Here is a 16,772-nt window from a genome sequence, read left to right on the forward strand (position 1 = left end):
TGCAGATCCGTCAAAAGGGCTCCGCCCCAGTGGCTCTGGAGTTTCCCATGTTAACCTTATGAGAAATGGAATTAATGAATCTTAACAGCTGTTTCAATTAAACAAGTTGGTTTTGTTCTATGATGTTCAATAGCATTAAAGTTACATGGATTACCAACAGGGTGCAGCACTATTATTTCTTTTACATATATGACAACAGCTAATTTGCAACCAAAAGGTGAGTGAGCGCAGCGAACGAACTTCAACCTGGAGGCGAGTTAGCGTAGCAAACGAGCTAACCTGAAGGCAAGTGAGCGCAGCGAACAAGCTCCAACCTAAAGGTGAGTGAGCGTAGCGAACGAACGTCAACCAGAACGAGATTGAGCCATGCGAACGAGATCATCTTGAAAATTAAACGTAACGGTACTTAAATTATAAATAGTCAAAGGCAAGACAACTTCTGCCGGGTTCAGCTAGTATATGTATATATATATATATATACATATATAACAATTTGAACGAATGGCGTTTTTGGCCTCTGGGGACATCAAAATGAAAAAGTAAATCGGTCCCGGGTCTAGGTCTTACCACCTACGGTAATAGCTACTTCCCTATAGGGAAATTCGCAAAAAAAATAGTTAATATTATTTTTATAACTATGTTTTGCTATAAATTTATTTACTTTTTTGGCCATTATACAATAAACAGCTCACTAAGCTTTTGGTATATATGATCTTTCTAGAAAACAAAAAAAAAATAAAATAAAAAATTGAAAAAAGGCCAATAAAATCTTTTAAGTTTGTATAATTCCGAAAAAACTTACCGGAGACCCGAAAAATCGTTATGTTTTTATAGAGGTGTGCTTCTTTTGTGTATAAAACATTGAAATATGATGATATTTTAATTTTTGAAAGTTTTATGATAGAAATCATAAACATGATGGGCAGGGACAAGCGGTACGGTCGTGAATTGTCTGGAATAATCTAAATCTTTCTAAAAAATCCTTCAATTATACTGTTAGTTATAGTAAAAATGTGTGTTTCAATTGAACTAAACTGTTCAATTTAGAAATGATATTTAAGTTATTGTCACAACCAAACACAGTATAATCAATAAGGCTGGATTGGTCGTGAAAAAACCCACAATGGTCGTGAAACTTTGGTCGTGACATTACGTGTTATTTGGCTCTGTTCTGGCGGTAGCCCTGCACCTCATGTTCGAGGATACAAAGTGGACTTCTAGGTTAATGTAGCAATTGAAATATCATATCAACAAAAATTAACACCACGTCTACTGTATCAAATGACTACGTACGGTCATGGACACACCAAGATTACAAAAAACACAAACTTACCTTTATTAATCTTGTAACTACTTCTTTCAACACAAAACGACCGGCACAACAAACTTGACGTACACCCCGAACTAGTCTCTAAAACGAACTGACGCAATCGACGCCAGGCTTGCCACTGTCGTGCTCCAAAGTTGCAAATTTTTCCCAAATGGTCGTGACGCCAAATCGAGGGACAGACTTATTTTGTCATGGTAGTCAGTTTGCGATGACAATAAAATTATAATATGCTCCTTTTTTGTAAGTTTAATAACTATTGATGACATAAAAGTATGGCTTTATATATTTCTGCATGAATAATTAGTCTAAAAACAGCGTGAAAGTTGGAAAATGTACCCTAGGGACACGTCATGGTCGTGAATTTCGAGACTTTAAAAATACGAAAAAAAATACCTAGAACCTTTTTGAAACCAAATAAATATGTGTAACATGTTGCCCCCATCCCAAAAAATATTAAAACACATAATAATAAGCTACAAATCCAGTATCTACGAAGTAAAAGGCCAGGGACATGAAAACGTACGTTTTTAAATTTTCACTCTAAAGTTACAAGGATTACCAACAGGGTGCAGCACTATTATTTCTTTTACATTTATGACAACAGCTAATTTGCAACCAAAATGTGAGTGAGCGTAGCGAACGAACTTCAACCTGGAGGCGAGTGAGCGTAGCGAACGAGCTAACCTGAAGGCAAGTGAGCGCAGGGAACGAGCTCCAACCTAAAGGTGAGTGAGCGTAGCGAACGAGCTCCAACCTAAAGGTGAGTGAGCGTAGCGAACGAACTTCAACCAGGACGTGATTGAGCCATGCGAACGAGATCATCTTGAAAAATAAGAAGTTAAACGGGGCAAAGCCCGCGGGTTACAGCTAGTTTCTTATATAGGGAATAATCTATTACCGTAGGTCAGGTCTCATGGTAAGACCTAAACTGGACCGATTTACTTTTTGGTTTTGAAGTTCCCATAGGCCAAAAAACACCATCCGTTCAAATGCAACGTAGGTTTACAGGTTTGTATCGAATTTCATCCAAATCGGATAAAGGTGAGTGAGCGTAGCGAACGAGCTCCAACTCAAAGGTGAGTGAGCGTAGCGAACGAACTTCAACCAGGACGTGATTGAGCCATGCGAACGAGATCATCTTGAAAATTAAGAAGTTAAACGGGGCAAAGCCCGCGGGATTATAAATAGTCAAAGGCAAGACAACGTCTGCCGGGTTCAGCTAGTATATATATATATATATGTGTGTGTCCGTTAGCGCGATAACTCGAGCAAAAATGATCCGATTTGGATGAAATTCGGTACAAACCTGTAAACCTACGTTTATTCAAACGAGTTTGCGAACCAGGATAATCGCTAATCGGATGATGGGAACAGGGGTTTATGGGGGGGCCTTATGGGGTAAAAATGGGGTTTTCTCATTTTTGACCTTTAAAAACAAAGAATTTTGCATTTTCTTTATAACCATTTTGTAGAGCTTAAAAAAATAAATGATTTAGTATATTGAAGCGCTGTGGTATGCCTAACGTTCACTGAGGAAATTCAAAAAAGTGTAATTTTAAATTCCCATGTTATTCTTATGGAGAAAATGAAAACCGTTGTACCTAGTTTACTTGTTTATGGATATACGTTGATCAAATTTGGCAAATTTTGTTTATTTCATCCTATACTATTGGACATATGGTCAAAAATCACTTTTTACCTTCCTCGTAGCAGCAAACCTAAGCACTCGTTAAATTAAAATGTTATTTAAATTGGGAAATAAAAATGTGTCTTATTTATGGAAAGATGATAGTAAAAATGTAATCAGACAAGTTGAAATTCGCTTTGTCTGCAGGTTTGCTGTGGTGGGGGTAATTTTTTTTAAAATCCTGACCACTATTAAAAAGCTAATCATCAATAAACGGTATCAGCATTCTAGTACATACTTTCTCCCATAAGCTCGTCAACAACTTTTTATCATGCACCCGAGTAAGCGGTGATAGGTAGTAAATAAGATATTTTATAGTTAAAAACCACAAAAGTTACAATAACTTTTGAACCGTAATTGTTACAGCAATGGGGTGTTGTACTATTTTTTTAGAATTATAAGGACCATAACATATTAATTTTGATCAAAACCAGCTTTTCTCCAAAAATAAGATTTTTTTATTTTATTGTTTTTTTTATGGGAAAATAACATGAGTTACAATAACTTTTATGGAAATGGGATTTGCATAATTTTGTTCAGAATTTAAAGGACTATAACATACTAAATTTTTAAGAAAATCTTTTAGGCCATTTTTGAGATAATCTAATTTTTCGGCTATTTTATGGAGTTTTATGGTAAAATCCCCATTAAAATCAAAACTTTAAAAAAATTTGAAAACGTTCAAAATTTTAACGACCGTAATTAAGTTAAATCAAAACTGGATTTTTTTTCTAAAATCCTATTTTTCGTGATTTTATGGGGGGCTTTATGGGAAAAATACATAATTTACAGTAAGTTTTGAACCGTACTTTTTACAGAAATGGGAGTTGCATTCAAAGGGTCAAAATACTCTGTGTGTCATGCAGCACGTCAAAAAGCAGCACACTGCTTCCATAGGCAACAGATTGGATGCTTCATGGAAGGGAGATACATGATTAAGTTTTGTCAGGCAGAATAAAAATCATATCGATAAGTTTTTAATCCACAGTATGGCTATAATGTCTTCGCTAGTGATACTGTAGATAGATATATGCATATATATGCAGGAAAACAGCAGTAAAATACTGACAGTATCAGTGACTGCATAAGTGCATAAGTTGAAGCTTTGCAGTCCAAGAGAGCATATCTCTGAACCCATACAGAGTTCTCAGTGTTCTATTCTATTGCATGTCGAGAGAAATCATCTGAAAATCATTTTGTCAATAGTGTCAAAGTTGCCGGATCGATCCTGAGAAAAGTCAGTAGATTTTGATGGTTCGAAACTGGACCCGGCCAGCTGTCCCTGATCATTGAGCATTAAATTAACAGCTGATTTCGGTCAGTAACAAAGCTACACATTATCTCACTTTATTCTACATTTGGGTTAAAATACGCACCAACGTTGCGTCCCCATCTCACCTGATAATGATAATAATGATGGCAAGAGTCAGTAGAGTCTTGGTTTAGTTACACACACCACTACTATAGACTTATATTCTTCCATGTAGTGTTATACCACCACGCCTGTACTTAGGTTCACAGGGGCAATATGCAGTATAGTGCACTTGTCTGGGTGTTGAGCCTGAGTCCATTAAAGGCCACACACATCAAGGATTTCTCTGGTACGTTTTACCAGAACGTGTGCATTTTTTAGAACTGCGCGATTACGGAAGACGGAGACATAAAACTATTGAGGAGAGCATAAAAGTTAGTTTTAACATAGTTAAGCATAGTTTTAACAACGTTTTCAGACAAGTCTTTAGGTATGTACACTGTCATCCATTTCAACTCTGTTTTCACGCTTAAAACCCAGTCTGCAGTGTTGTTTTCACGAGTTGTCAGAGGGATAAGTATGTTTTTTAATAACAATAGCAAATCTTCGCAAAATTCCCGTGAAAAAAAATTTTTGTGATTGTAAATTGTCCCGTGTTAAATTCATCGAACTGTACAGAAGTTTTCCTTATTTATGGAGGGTCAAGAGTAAGGAAAATAGCGACTGTGATAAGAAGAATCAGGCATAGAGACTTTTGAAAAATACAAAGCAGTAGATTCGAACGTGCGAGAAACTATTATGAAATTGTTTGTATTTTTAGTAACCAACGTCTTGACCATAGTGAGCGCCGGCGTCGCTCTCACTTATTTCTTTGCATTCTTCTAACACTGACTGCAGAGATTGACCACAGTAACACATCTTCCATGATATTGCATGCACATACACTGAAAGCTATCACAAAACTACATTAAAAGTTGGTGCTGAAACCTGTACAGTGTGGACACATTTCTTTGCAACGACTTGACTGACCGTTTTATCCTGCGCAGATAAAATGTACGTGAAATCCTTGCATGTTGACCCGCCTTAATGTGAGACCATTTGGAGATGTTCTCCAGATTAGTATTGATCTCAACAATGGCCTCCTTCATGGAACCAGGTTCATATGACAAGTACAACTGGAGATCATATGCATGAAACTGTGCAGTACAATGATTAACACAGCTGGTTAAATCAGCCATGTGCATTCCCCTAACATTGCAACTAAGAGTATAATCAAGACCATGGTGGGAGGAAAAACATAGGTGTGAATTCCCGTCACCCAGATTGCAAACAACATTTCACTATTTAGAAAATTTATAAAACTAAAAACAATAAAATCAAAACAAATTTTTAACTTATAAGGCAGTTACAATCAGGTAATCTTCTGTTTGCAATCTGGGTGATGTCAGCCTATGATAGGATTATCACACCTATATCCTTTCCTTTCATCATGATTATAGACCAACACAAGTAACTTCTCATCCCATTGTAAAGGTTGAAGCTTGTTTTACTCGCTAGTTCATGTCCGGTGACACTGATCGCTAGTGTTGACGCAATTTTGTTCCTTTTATTTGATGGTTAATTTCATAATTTGTGCTTTGCTATTTGGTTAACTAGGGAACGAGTTATTGTTTGTGATTCCTGGATCGTTTTATTTGGTTAAATGAAGTTTTAAACGACTGAAATAACAAGAAACAAATTGTAAACAAAACCCACTACAATGCACCAGACAGAACTAACAATAAAATTGACTTCACCTGTTTCATAAGAGTGAGAAATCTACTAAGGGAGAAAGTTTTGTCTGTTGTATTATCATGTGTTGTTGATAATAACATTATATCTTTTGTCTTTTTAACTTTTTCCTTCATCTGGTGGTGGTGATCTAACATTTTCGGCAACTGTCTTCTGACCACACAGATTTCAAACCTTACTGTAATTGTATCTATAACTCTCAATAAAGAAATATAATATATGTATATCGGTACCGGTAGTCCTGAAGATAAGTGTTTAACAGACGGGTGACGTACGATAGTTTACACCATACTACTAAATCTGTACAAATCCTTATATATTACCACCAACTAAAGGACTAAAAATCACTAGTCACCTCTAAGAGAAGGTATCTTTTTGTTTATAACCGCTCAGCGCCAATGGCCAAATACAGTATAAACAGCTGGTTGGTGTACGGTGAAACAATTACAGTACTGTAGTACGTAATGAAACCCCATTTGATTAAGCTGGCGACAAACAGCAGTTTTCTGGACTAAACCTTGCATTGGAGGCTTGTCAAAATAGTGTAGTGTGGTCAGTGTGGAGTAAAAATACTACAGTACCAGTGATAGTGAGAGTTCCTCTGTGTGACACTAAAATGGTTAGCAAGTGACAGTTCCCACATTTCACAAAGATATTATGATTTCCGTAGTTAGCTACAATAGGCAGTGGTCATTGGTTACATCCTGTGTAATTTATTTGATATCTTTTAAAAGGTTTTATCTTATAACAAATAAAATGATGGAAGAGGAAAAAAACAACCCAAAGACTGATAAAAACTACTTTATAATAGCACTTATAATTTGTTTACATCTAAAAGTAGTTTTAATTTTTTGTACAACTTGAAAAACTGTAAACAAATATCACACTAATTTGTGTAATAATTTAATTTTTTACACTACAAGTAAAATACTAAATGAAAACACAATTGTTAACTATTCAATAATTATAAACTAAAATAATATGAGCTGGGATAAAATTAATGAGATCATGAGTTCATTTAAGTTTTAAAAGCATTTTTGGGGTTGCGATGCTGAATCATTGACAATTTTAAAAACTCATGTTTCCCTGCATAACGTCAAGTATTACTGTGTGTCATAATAAGGTCACATTATTTTAGAAACCAATAAAAATTTGCTAGTCAATCTATGTTTTTCTTAGAACAGAAAACTTTCCAAAACAAAATATTTTGCCCTATCTAAAGCTATCCCAGCCCAATTGATTTAATGCTTCCTTGAAAGCAAGTTATGGCACTGTCGCTTTTGTTAATAACGCACAGCAGCACCAGCTTTCAAAACATACTGGAAACTCACAAAAACTTTTACTTAAAGTTCTGACTGAACCTTTAAAGTTCTTTCTTGAGGCAATTAAATCCAGGTTCTTCATGGAAGATCTTTCAGAGTTCCTTGGGACATCTCATTTCACACCCATAACACTCTTATAGATGAGTTTGTTTGGAAAGATTGAGTTTCAACAGGAGTCGAACTCCATCTTCTGTGGGACGGTTCAATTATCGGAAGACCGACGTCGGGATAAGTCCTGACTTCTGGGAGTCCAACTTCATGGAAGCTGCTCATGGAGGAAAAGCCACTCTCGTCTTCGGTTGAGCCAACGCTTAGCTGCGGCGTACAAACGTCTCCTCCCTCCTCTCCCTCTGCGCGAGACGAACACGACGATGCGTCAAGAGACTTCCGTTGGCTGCTGCACGACAGCGAACTGCAGCTTCCGACGCACTACAACATACAACAGATTATAGAAAAATTACAACAAAAATGAACAAAGAAAGATTGTAGAGGGCACAAAAAATGCATACGTAAATTTACTTTCAAACAAAAAAATATTGTTGAGAGGATTTGGAAATTTAGAAATATGAGTTGAAAGATTGTTTAAAACTAGATGTTTTTCAGTATGGAGCATCCTTTATGACGTGTGAATAGCTATTTAGGGTTTCTATGTTTCATTGTTTATAATTTCTTGAGGGTGTTCAAAATGATGAACTTTATGTGTCTTCGCCTCCTTGGCCTTAGTGTGAGATTATATTTTTCTTGAATGGTAAGTTAGTGCATGTGAAAGGATTTAGTCAGATGCAATACTATTAAGGTGTATCTTGGAAGGCTTAAAAGTTTAAGGTTTTAAATGTTATAAGCTCTATTTTACAAACTTACCTGTGATCTTCTATTACTAAACAGTAATTGACTAGCCGTAATTTATAAACAAAAATATTAAAGTTAAAAGCCATTGTAATTAAGACGGTTGAAAAAGCGTTGTTAGATATAAATCTTGTCAGCATTAAATCATAAGAAGCAAAAATCAAACCAGCCAATTTCGCAGTGCTTCATGAAGCGAACAGCAAAGTTTCAAGAAATAAACCTACTTTAAGAGTCTAAGGAAATCAGTTCATTCCTGGAATCCAGGCTGAAACACTGATGTTATGAATTCTTCTGCAAACAAAGAAAAGCCTTCAGAATTCTGATGGGTCTATTAGTTTTAAGTTTTAACCAACTCAAGTACCTATAACAAATTTCTTCTGTAAATTTTGCTTTTGAAAAGTATTTGTGAACTTGTACTGTAGTTATATTTCAAGACCAGGCGTAAAAGAGCAGACTTTGACTTGAGCTGTCTTGGACTGTAGGCAGGAATACATGTCAAATGTCTCATAGTGTCACTCCATTTGTTGACAGTTAATTTACTAGATAATCAGCAATAATGTACAATACAATGTTTTGTGTGGTGAAGTAGATCACGTTACTAAATCAGCTACCTAGAGCACTAACCCTTAAAACTGTGTCGACAACTCATAATCTTCAGAGTAAAAATGTTAGAAATACAAAAAACATGCTTACAGTTGGATGCTAGACAGTGTTTTTGATATCTCCAAAAAATAAATAAATACTTTGGAGGAAAAGTATCAACCAAAAGCAATTTGGGCCATCAAGACATGAATGCCACTCATAGTTTTTGTTTTTTTTCCTAGGACGCTAGGCATGAGCCTGAGATTGTTTTTCACATTACTTCAGGCTAGACCTAGGTGTTGCGGCATTATCACTTAGATAAAATACATTGGTGACTTGGCGGGGATTGAACCCGGGACCTCAGGGACTGAAGTCCCACGCTCTAACCACTACGCCAGCTCGTTCCCCAATGCCACTCATTAGTACTTGAACCACTGCTTATACTGTTCACAGGTTTATTTATTAGGCACCAAATTTACTCTGTACTGTACTATATCAGAACTATAGAAACTACCTTTAATACTCTATTGTTCAGTCTAATAAATTTTTAAGAAAAATTCATCTAATAAAAGCCAGATAGGTTTTTGTGTTAGATGAAAAATGGAAAAATCAGTTGCAAAGACATTAGTGAGAGCACCTACAAATGAAATTGTACAATTGTAACTTGTAACTCACCCAAGTGCTGTCCCGTGAGGGATCAGGTGTAGGTGCGGGTGTGGGTGTAGGTGTCAGCCGGGTGGTCAGGTCGGGTTCCCGGGTACCCAAGAGACTCTGCACTGTCCGGAGAAGCCGGAACGCTTCCTGGGATAGTTTATCTGGAGATACTTCTTCTACCACACTTCTAGGACTCCTCCTGAGTAAAGAAACAAGTTAAGGTAGTTCAATATTCATTAATAGAGTTAACTGTATGAGATCCCACACAAAAAGTCGTAGAACCAAGTAACATTCAAGTATAGTTAAATATAAATCCCCTAATGTAGCAAAACTGATATGAATCAGCAAATTTATTATTGTTTTATTCCAATAAAATCATAGTGGAAGGACAGTTAAAGTAGGACCCACCTATTAGTATAAATATATTATATTTAGTGCAATGAGTACTTTGGGTTGCTGCTACTAGGATATCTTGGTTAAAATTGTTGATCAAATTGTGAGCATGTTCCAAAATGATAATTATCAACAAAGATTGTGTTTTCATTCAGCATTGGGTTGGTTCAAGTAAATTGTAAAAAAAAACCTAAATTACTGAAGGAAGTGAAAAACAATGATCTGCTATTTTGAAAAGGGTTTATCTTTTGCATCAACTAAATCCACATTAAATCTAAAAATCAAAACAAAGCAGAAACATTCAGACAACACAACATATGAATGGAAATTTCAAGAGATTATAGTACTGTCTTCTTCTATCAGCGCTTAAAAATAACATTCATCAGATAAGTCAAATGACAAGATAATTACAAGTTATATTTCTCACACTTAAAAGATCCGTTAGGATTTTTGTGGGAACTCCAAATGAAAGAGATCACTGACATGGGCCTATTGTTTGCTACTCGGAAGTCATTGTTCTGTAAATTATAGGTTAGGCCAATAACAGCTGTTAGGCCATTACTTTACGTTTAAATATGCACACTGATTTATATAACTGAAACTAGTAAAACTTTTTTAACGTGTTTCAAATTATTTGAATGATTTTGGTGTTGTTGAATAAAGATTGAAGTTGTTTATGCCACACATTTCCCAATTAATTGTAAGCTCAACTTTAGAAAAAAAAGTACTTAAGCTATTAAAGTTTGGTGCAGTTCATTTGTAAGAAACCAAACAACTAACAACAACAACAACGGCTAGCTACTGGGTAACATTGTTAATACTAGTAAATGCAAATATGTTTACTAATGTTTTGGAAGATAAATTTTGTTTTCTTTGATGTTGCCCAGTTAGCAAAATCAGCTAGACTTGTGCTGGTAGCTGTCCTTAATTGGTGGGCGTTTAATAATGGGGATGGCTGAAGAAGCAGCTAATCCTAGTCTGTATCAAAGCTAAACTATTCAATTTAAAACATAGGCCTACCACCAAGTACATAGCACTCTACAAAACTGTTTAGAGTTATATTGGAAAACTCTATGTTTTGAGGATCAAAAATGGGAAAGCTAATTTTTACCCCATAGAACCCCCTATAAACCTCTGTCCACATAGTCCAATCTCTTTAAAATAAATGTCGGTTATCATGTTTTACCTGGTTTAATTAAAATGGGATGATGGTAATACAGTAAGCTATATGGGGAAATTTGCTAAAACTAAAATTATGACTTAAAAACAGGTTGTAGTATACCCGAGTCTTGTTTTTAGAACGATCGATCAAACGATTTGTATGTTGCGCTGAGGATGGATTGCAAGAACCAAAACGTCAGCCAGTATTTTCTCTAAAGACACTGTCAAGATTCAACAATTTACGTAGATGGTGGAAGCCCACTAGTTTGATAACTCACCAAGATATGTCTCTGTAGATTGAGTAGGTGTGAGAGTCCTGCATCTGGGAGATGCTGTTTGCCCTCTGCACACCCTGTCCTGGACTGGACGGCGACGGTGAGACAGGACGACTGTGGCTGGGACATGAGGCGACCGTGTGAACACTACGAGACCTGGACACAAATTATACAAGCACTTACCAAAGGTTAAGTAAAGCACATTTGAAATAAAAATGTGGATAAAAGACTGCACAGAATGTATAATATTATTAGCGCAGTGAGATGTTTTTGTCTTTGACATTCACAAGGTCTCCCTGAAGATGCCACACAAGCTGGCAAAATAGGGTGATGCTATTATATACCTAATTACATAGTTTTACCAATGAATGTAAACAGTTCAAGTAGCTATAGATAAAAGTTACAAAAACTCTTTGGAAATCATCTTAATTTTGGTTTTAAAACCCCCTGATCATACCAAAGGAAAAATAAACTTTATAAATTACGTATTGATATCCCAGGATAAAATTATAATATTGTTTTCTTTAAACACAATCACACTGTCCCGTTGATAATCAATGGAAGAATTTTTATATTTGTACATACAAACAAATAATTAAAGCTGTCAACAGTAACTAGCTTCCTGTATGTCTATAGAAACAGATCAGTATAAAATAACAAAACACATGTTATTGACAAACATATATGTAAATATTTACATTTATATTCCAACCAACAACAGTAAAATTCAATACTGTGATTGCAAGAAAACACATCTAAGATGGAGACCATATCGGTTGAACACAGCACCAGTAAACAAGATAAACTGGACAAGCCTCAAATAAACTGTGTGGTCCTCGAATCCGACATGACTGAAGAATTGCAGAAGGAAATCATCGAATTGGCAAAAGAGGCCTGGGAGAAATTCCCGATTAAGAAGTTTGTTTACAAACCGGAAGAGGAGGAAGCTTTGGCTCCTGAGTTAGGGGCTTCGTTTGAAGTGAGTACGCAAACAGCTCGTGAACAGAATACCAATCAGTACACACACATGGCTCAATACATCAAGACCGAGATAGACAAGAAACTTCGGCCCTGTTGGCACGTCATTGTTGGAACTGAATTTGGCTGCTTTATGTCCCATGACTCTGGGACGTTCATATACCTGGACATGGGCGACTATAGACCTTGCATACTCATGTTCAAGAGCGGAACGCTAGATCAGCCCCTCTACTGATCCTGGTCGTAGAAAAGCCCATAGAGGTTCATAAACGATTATTTTATTAAATCTTCTAAGACGTTCTTTTTTATAGTTTGTGTAGTGTTTTGTTTATGTGTTGCAGAGGAGATTTTTTTCACTGAACTTTATTTTCTGTGATTGCACTCTTAAATTTGTTGGAAGTCTGGAAATGAGCAGACTTTTTAAGTTGATTTTGTAATGAAAAATTAGGAACAATTTTAAACAGAAGAATATTATTACATAAAAAATTGAACTGTTTCATCTGATATTTAATTGAAAAATACTGTACCAGTTTCAATAAGTTTTTACAAATAAACCTCAAGTTTTGTTTAAATATCTTTATTCAAAGCATATTGATATCTTGATATCATTCATTCTTTTCTGGCAGTGTATTTATTCATGCAACTGATCACAAAATTAGACAAACTTTGAATATAAACACCATTATAAATTAAGCATTGGTTCTGTTCTCTAAAACCTTCATATTGTTTTTGGCTATCCCAGGTTAAAATGATATTAAATTAACGTTTTTATTGTCTGTGTTCTTGAGCTAGAAGCTTTTGTAACTCTAAATAGGTATTTTGTCACCTCACCAGGTTTTCTTATGTTATCTCTTAGACAGTATTGATGGTGATAAGAAGATAACAAGAAAACCTCCTGAAGATGTCACACAATCTGGCAAAATATACAGGGTGATACACAAACTTCAAGGTCAAGAACACAGGGAAGAAAAAGGTAATTTAATACATTTCCTATCTTACATACCAATTTTTTACATACTTACCCATGTCAAACTGAAAAGTGTTTTATGATTTTATATATGAACCAACCATCACCATATTAAAAACTAATAGGAAAAACAATCTTAAATTGTATCACAATTTATGTGAGGTTTATGTGTGTTTTCCCTAATAAAAAAAAAACTGGCTATAGCTGGTGCGTGTAGAAGTAATGTATAGGATACCTTAGTGTAAAGTCAATGTCACAATGAAACTACAAACTCAGGTTGGCTACTATAGAGTCCTTTATCGTCATGAACTAGCCCATCATCTTTAATTTTTTACCCTCCATATTCATTAAAATAACATATGTTACTTGCCGTGCTTTGCATTTTGAAGGGGAAGTCTTCACATTTGCCTGATCCAGGTTTCTGTGAACCCTCTCCAGAAATTTTGACACTTGCTCTAAAACAGCTCTGTACATTTGCCTGCTTGATTCAGCCTAGAAACAAACATGATTTAACAAGGCTAAAACTTAAGTCATATTGCTAAAACAATTTGCTTATTACGAACTTGACTTCAATAGATACCTTATTAAATACCTTATAGGAAGAAAATCTTTTTATTGCTCATAGAAAAGTAATTATCATACCTAAACAATTTACATTAAAATTACCAAATTTTAAATGCTACCAGAAAAACTAAACAAACTTCTGATTTTTTTGAAAACAAACAAAAAAACAATAATTATAGTAAAACTGTGTCACTAAACAGCATCAAACAAATGGAGGACCAGCAATGTCAATTTTATATCTAATATTACGGACATCATGAATAAACATTGAGGTGAAAATCAAATTTGTATTCCAAAAGCAAAAGTTATAAGAAAAGCACTTTCTATGCTAAACAGAATTTCCTGCCGACCTTACTGTTTCTGTTATTAAGTTGGGTATTTATTTTTTAAACGAGTACCAATATTAATGGTTTTGTAATAGGTTTTACAGGGCCAACATTTTCTTAATAGATTTAAGTATTTAAAAAAAAGTTTATGTTCATGTAATTTTTTTTTTTACTTACAATTAAACAAGCTTTGTAGAGGTTTTGGATTTCTGATCAAGTTTGATTGCTCAACATTTTTAATCTATTAATTTAGTGATAAATTAACCGACAGTTTTTAGCGAATTTCCCATATAGTGAACAAGCTATTACCGTAGGTCTCATGGTTAGACCTAGACCCGGGACCGATTTCCAATTTTTGTCCCTAAAAACATAACATTTCATAATTTATTTCCAAATCATTTTGTAATGCTTAAAAAAAGAAATAATTTTCTATATTGAAGTGTTGTTGTATGCCCAACGGTTACAGAGATAATAAAAAAAATTATATTTAAAATTTCCATGTTATTCTTATGTATAATAAATAAACTGTTGTAGTTTCCTTGTTTATGGATAAATTTAAAAATTTGAAAATTTTGTTTATTCCATACTAAGCTATCAACATTGCAATAAATAACACACCTCAATATCTTCCCTGTAGCAGCAAACCTAAGTACTCACTAAAATTAATGTTTTTTAAATAGGAAATTAAATCTGAGAACTTTTAAGTAATATTTTAGGAGAAATCCAGCCGGGTAGTTGGAAATTCGCTTAGTCTGCAGGTTTGCTGCGGCGGAGGTATTTATTTACCTGTTTCAGTTGCCACTGCAGAGTATCCACTTGGGTCTGCAGATGAGAGTTGTCCATCTCCTGCAGAAGTCTGTGATTGTCTTCCACCAGCCTCTGACAGTCCTGCAACAGTCAAATACATTCTGTATTCTCACAAAAGATGTATATTTGTAAAATATATCGTGGTAGATATCCGTTGAAACACCAGCAATCTAGGATCACGTTTTTCAGGAGTGCCAACCTAATTTCACATTTTATAAATTTATCGTTTTGGTATTTCATCCAAAAAGAACAAAGAAATATTCATTTTAAAATAAAACTACTAGCACTGGTACACATCCTAGCCAAAAATAAAATAAATGCAAGTTTAAAGAATACTGGCTTCATCGTTAAATCATTCTAATAATAATTTGCATAACTTTAACAGCTGATTTCATACCTTAGGTCATTCGTCATTCATTGGTTTGGAGAAAAGTTATAATTTCTACAAACAATCATTTTAAAAAGAGAATTACTTGTATCATGGCATGAATGCTAAGGTGTGTAGTAATCTTAGTACTATACTAATAGATGAGTACTGTACTGTATTTATATTTTTGTTTATATTCGGATATAAACCAAATCAAAATGTTAAAAATACTTGGACTATAAAAATAACTAAAACTAATTTATACACTGATAAGCTTTGTGGTATTCACAACGATTGTTAAAACCCAATTTACCACAACAGTGTTATAATTTTACAATACCAATAATTACCTTTGATCTTTCCAACATTGAATCTGGTACAGGCATAATCACGGATATTGTTGTACAGTCCTAACCTCAAAAGCTGTAACCACTCACTTCGGAAAACTAACGTTTAAACCTAGTTTATCCACTGATATACTCCCTAAGTCCCTTTTTTGGTTAATCTGCATAGATTATCTAACTGATGAAAGGCAGTGGCGACTGACCGTGTCAGCAGTGCCACCATGATATTTATCATTTCCAGACAGGCTGGCCAATGGCAATGATTCACTTGTGAGTCAGACTTGCATGTTGGTAATAACCCTTCCACCACACTCCACTGCCTTCTAAATTACACTACCCCAAACTGGACGGAAGTGTGAGTCATTGCGGACAATTTTATTCGCGTCATATTAAATTAGTGTTCTTAAGTTTTCCATGAATTTACCTAATGAAACTGAAATATTTTACAGTAAAAAAATTATGTACATTTCTATTTTGTGTTTAGTTGTCTTCAAACCAAATATTAAAAAACATTTCAAATTTTAGTAAGATTTCCACTCTTTCGTAGTAAGTAATATAAACATGAAATTTCCTTAATTTCTTTATAAAATAAAGCTACGTAGGTCTATTTGTTGTACTACATAAATTTGGTTGAAACTCAAATCATCACAGTTAGTTAACTATGTTAACAAACCGATCGTGTTTGTATTGTTTTAACTATAGAAAACCCTTCGAGTTACCTGTTATTAGTGTGTGAATTTCTGAATTTAAATGAATTCACTAAACAGCTCAGTTTTCAACTCCGATATTTTAAAAGTTATTTGGTAATTTTAACATCCCCAAAGCGTGTATAATACCAAATATACTAGGAATACTATGTCTCAAGATTGATAATTTCCATGTTAGTTCTAAACTTATGAGGACAGTTTTGTTGGATGATCTGTCTAGTTAAGAAATAAATAATAATCGAGTCGCAATTCGGAGTGGTGAAGGAAGTAGTAAAGGTGAGCACTGTGGAGTTTGGGAATGGATTAATCCATCTGCAATACTAAACTGCTTTCAGAGTAAACTAATGATTTTCCCCGAGCAAAGCTCGGTCTCCAGGTACTTCATTGTAAATACACTTACTGGATCTTTTTTTATTTTT

At 34.7% G+C, this 16,772-nt stretch overlaps 1 protein-coding gene across 2 annotated transcripts in view; it reads right to left on the reverse strand.

The window, feature by feature from the left end:
* Positions 1 to 6,857: 6,857 nt before the first annotated feature.
* The window catches only part of LOC128995261 (uncharacterized), a 124,816-nt gene continuing 114,901 nt past the window's right edge, over positions 6,858 to 16,772 (reverse strand). For both annotated transcript variants that reach the window (XM_054420217.1, XM_054420216.1), the window contains exons 3-7: positions 14,915 to 15,016; positions 13,609 to 13,730; positions 11,297 to 11,449; positions 9,486 to 9,663; positions 6,858 to 7,811 (exon numbers count right to left, since the gene is read on the reverse strand). In XM_054420217.1, the coding sequence (XP_054276192.1) occupies positions 7,500 to 7,811; positions 9,486 to 9,663; positions 11,297 to 11,449; positions 13,609 to 13,730; positions 14,915 to 15,016 (867 nt within the window). In that variant the 3' untranslated portion in view covers positions 6,858 to 7,499. The remainder of the gene's footprint in view (positions 7,812 to 9,485; positions 9,664 to 11,296; positions 11,450 to 13,608; positions 13,731 to 14,914; positions 15,017 to 16,772) is intronic.

This window comes from Macrosteles quadrilineatus, unplaced genomic scaffold (genome assembly GCF_028750875.1).
Source record: "Macrosteles quadrilineatus isolate MER2022 unplaced genomic scaffold, UCM_ALF_1.0 Scaffold_5__1_contigs__length_97177068, whole genome shotgun sequence".
In the NCBI taxonomy this organism is placed as follows: Eukaryota; Metazoa; Arthropoda; class Insecta; order Hemiptera; family Cicadellidae; genus Macrosteles; species Macrosteles quadrilineatus.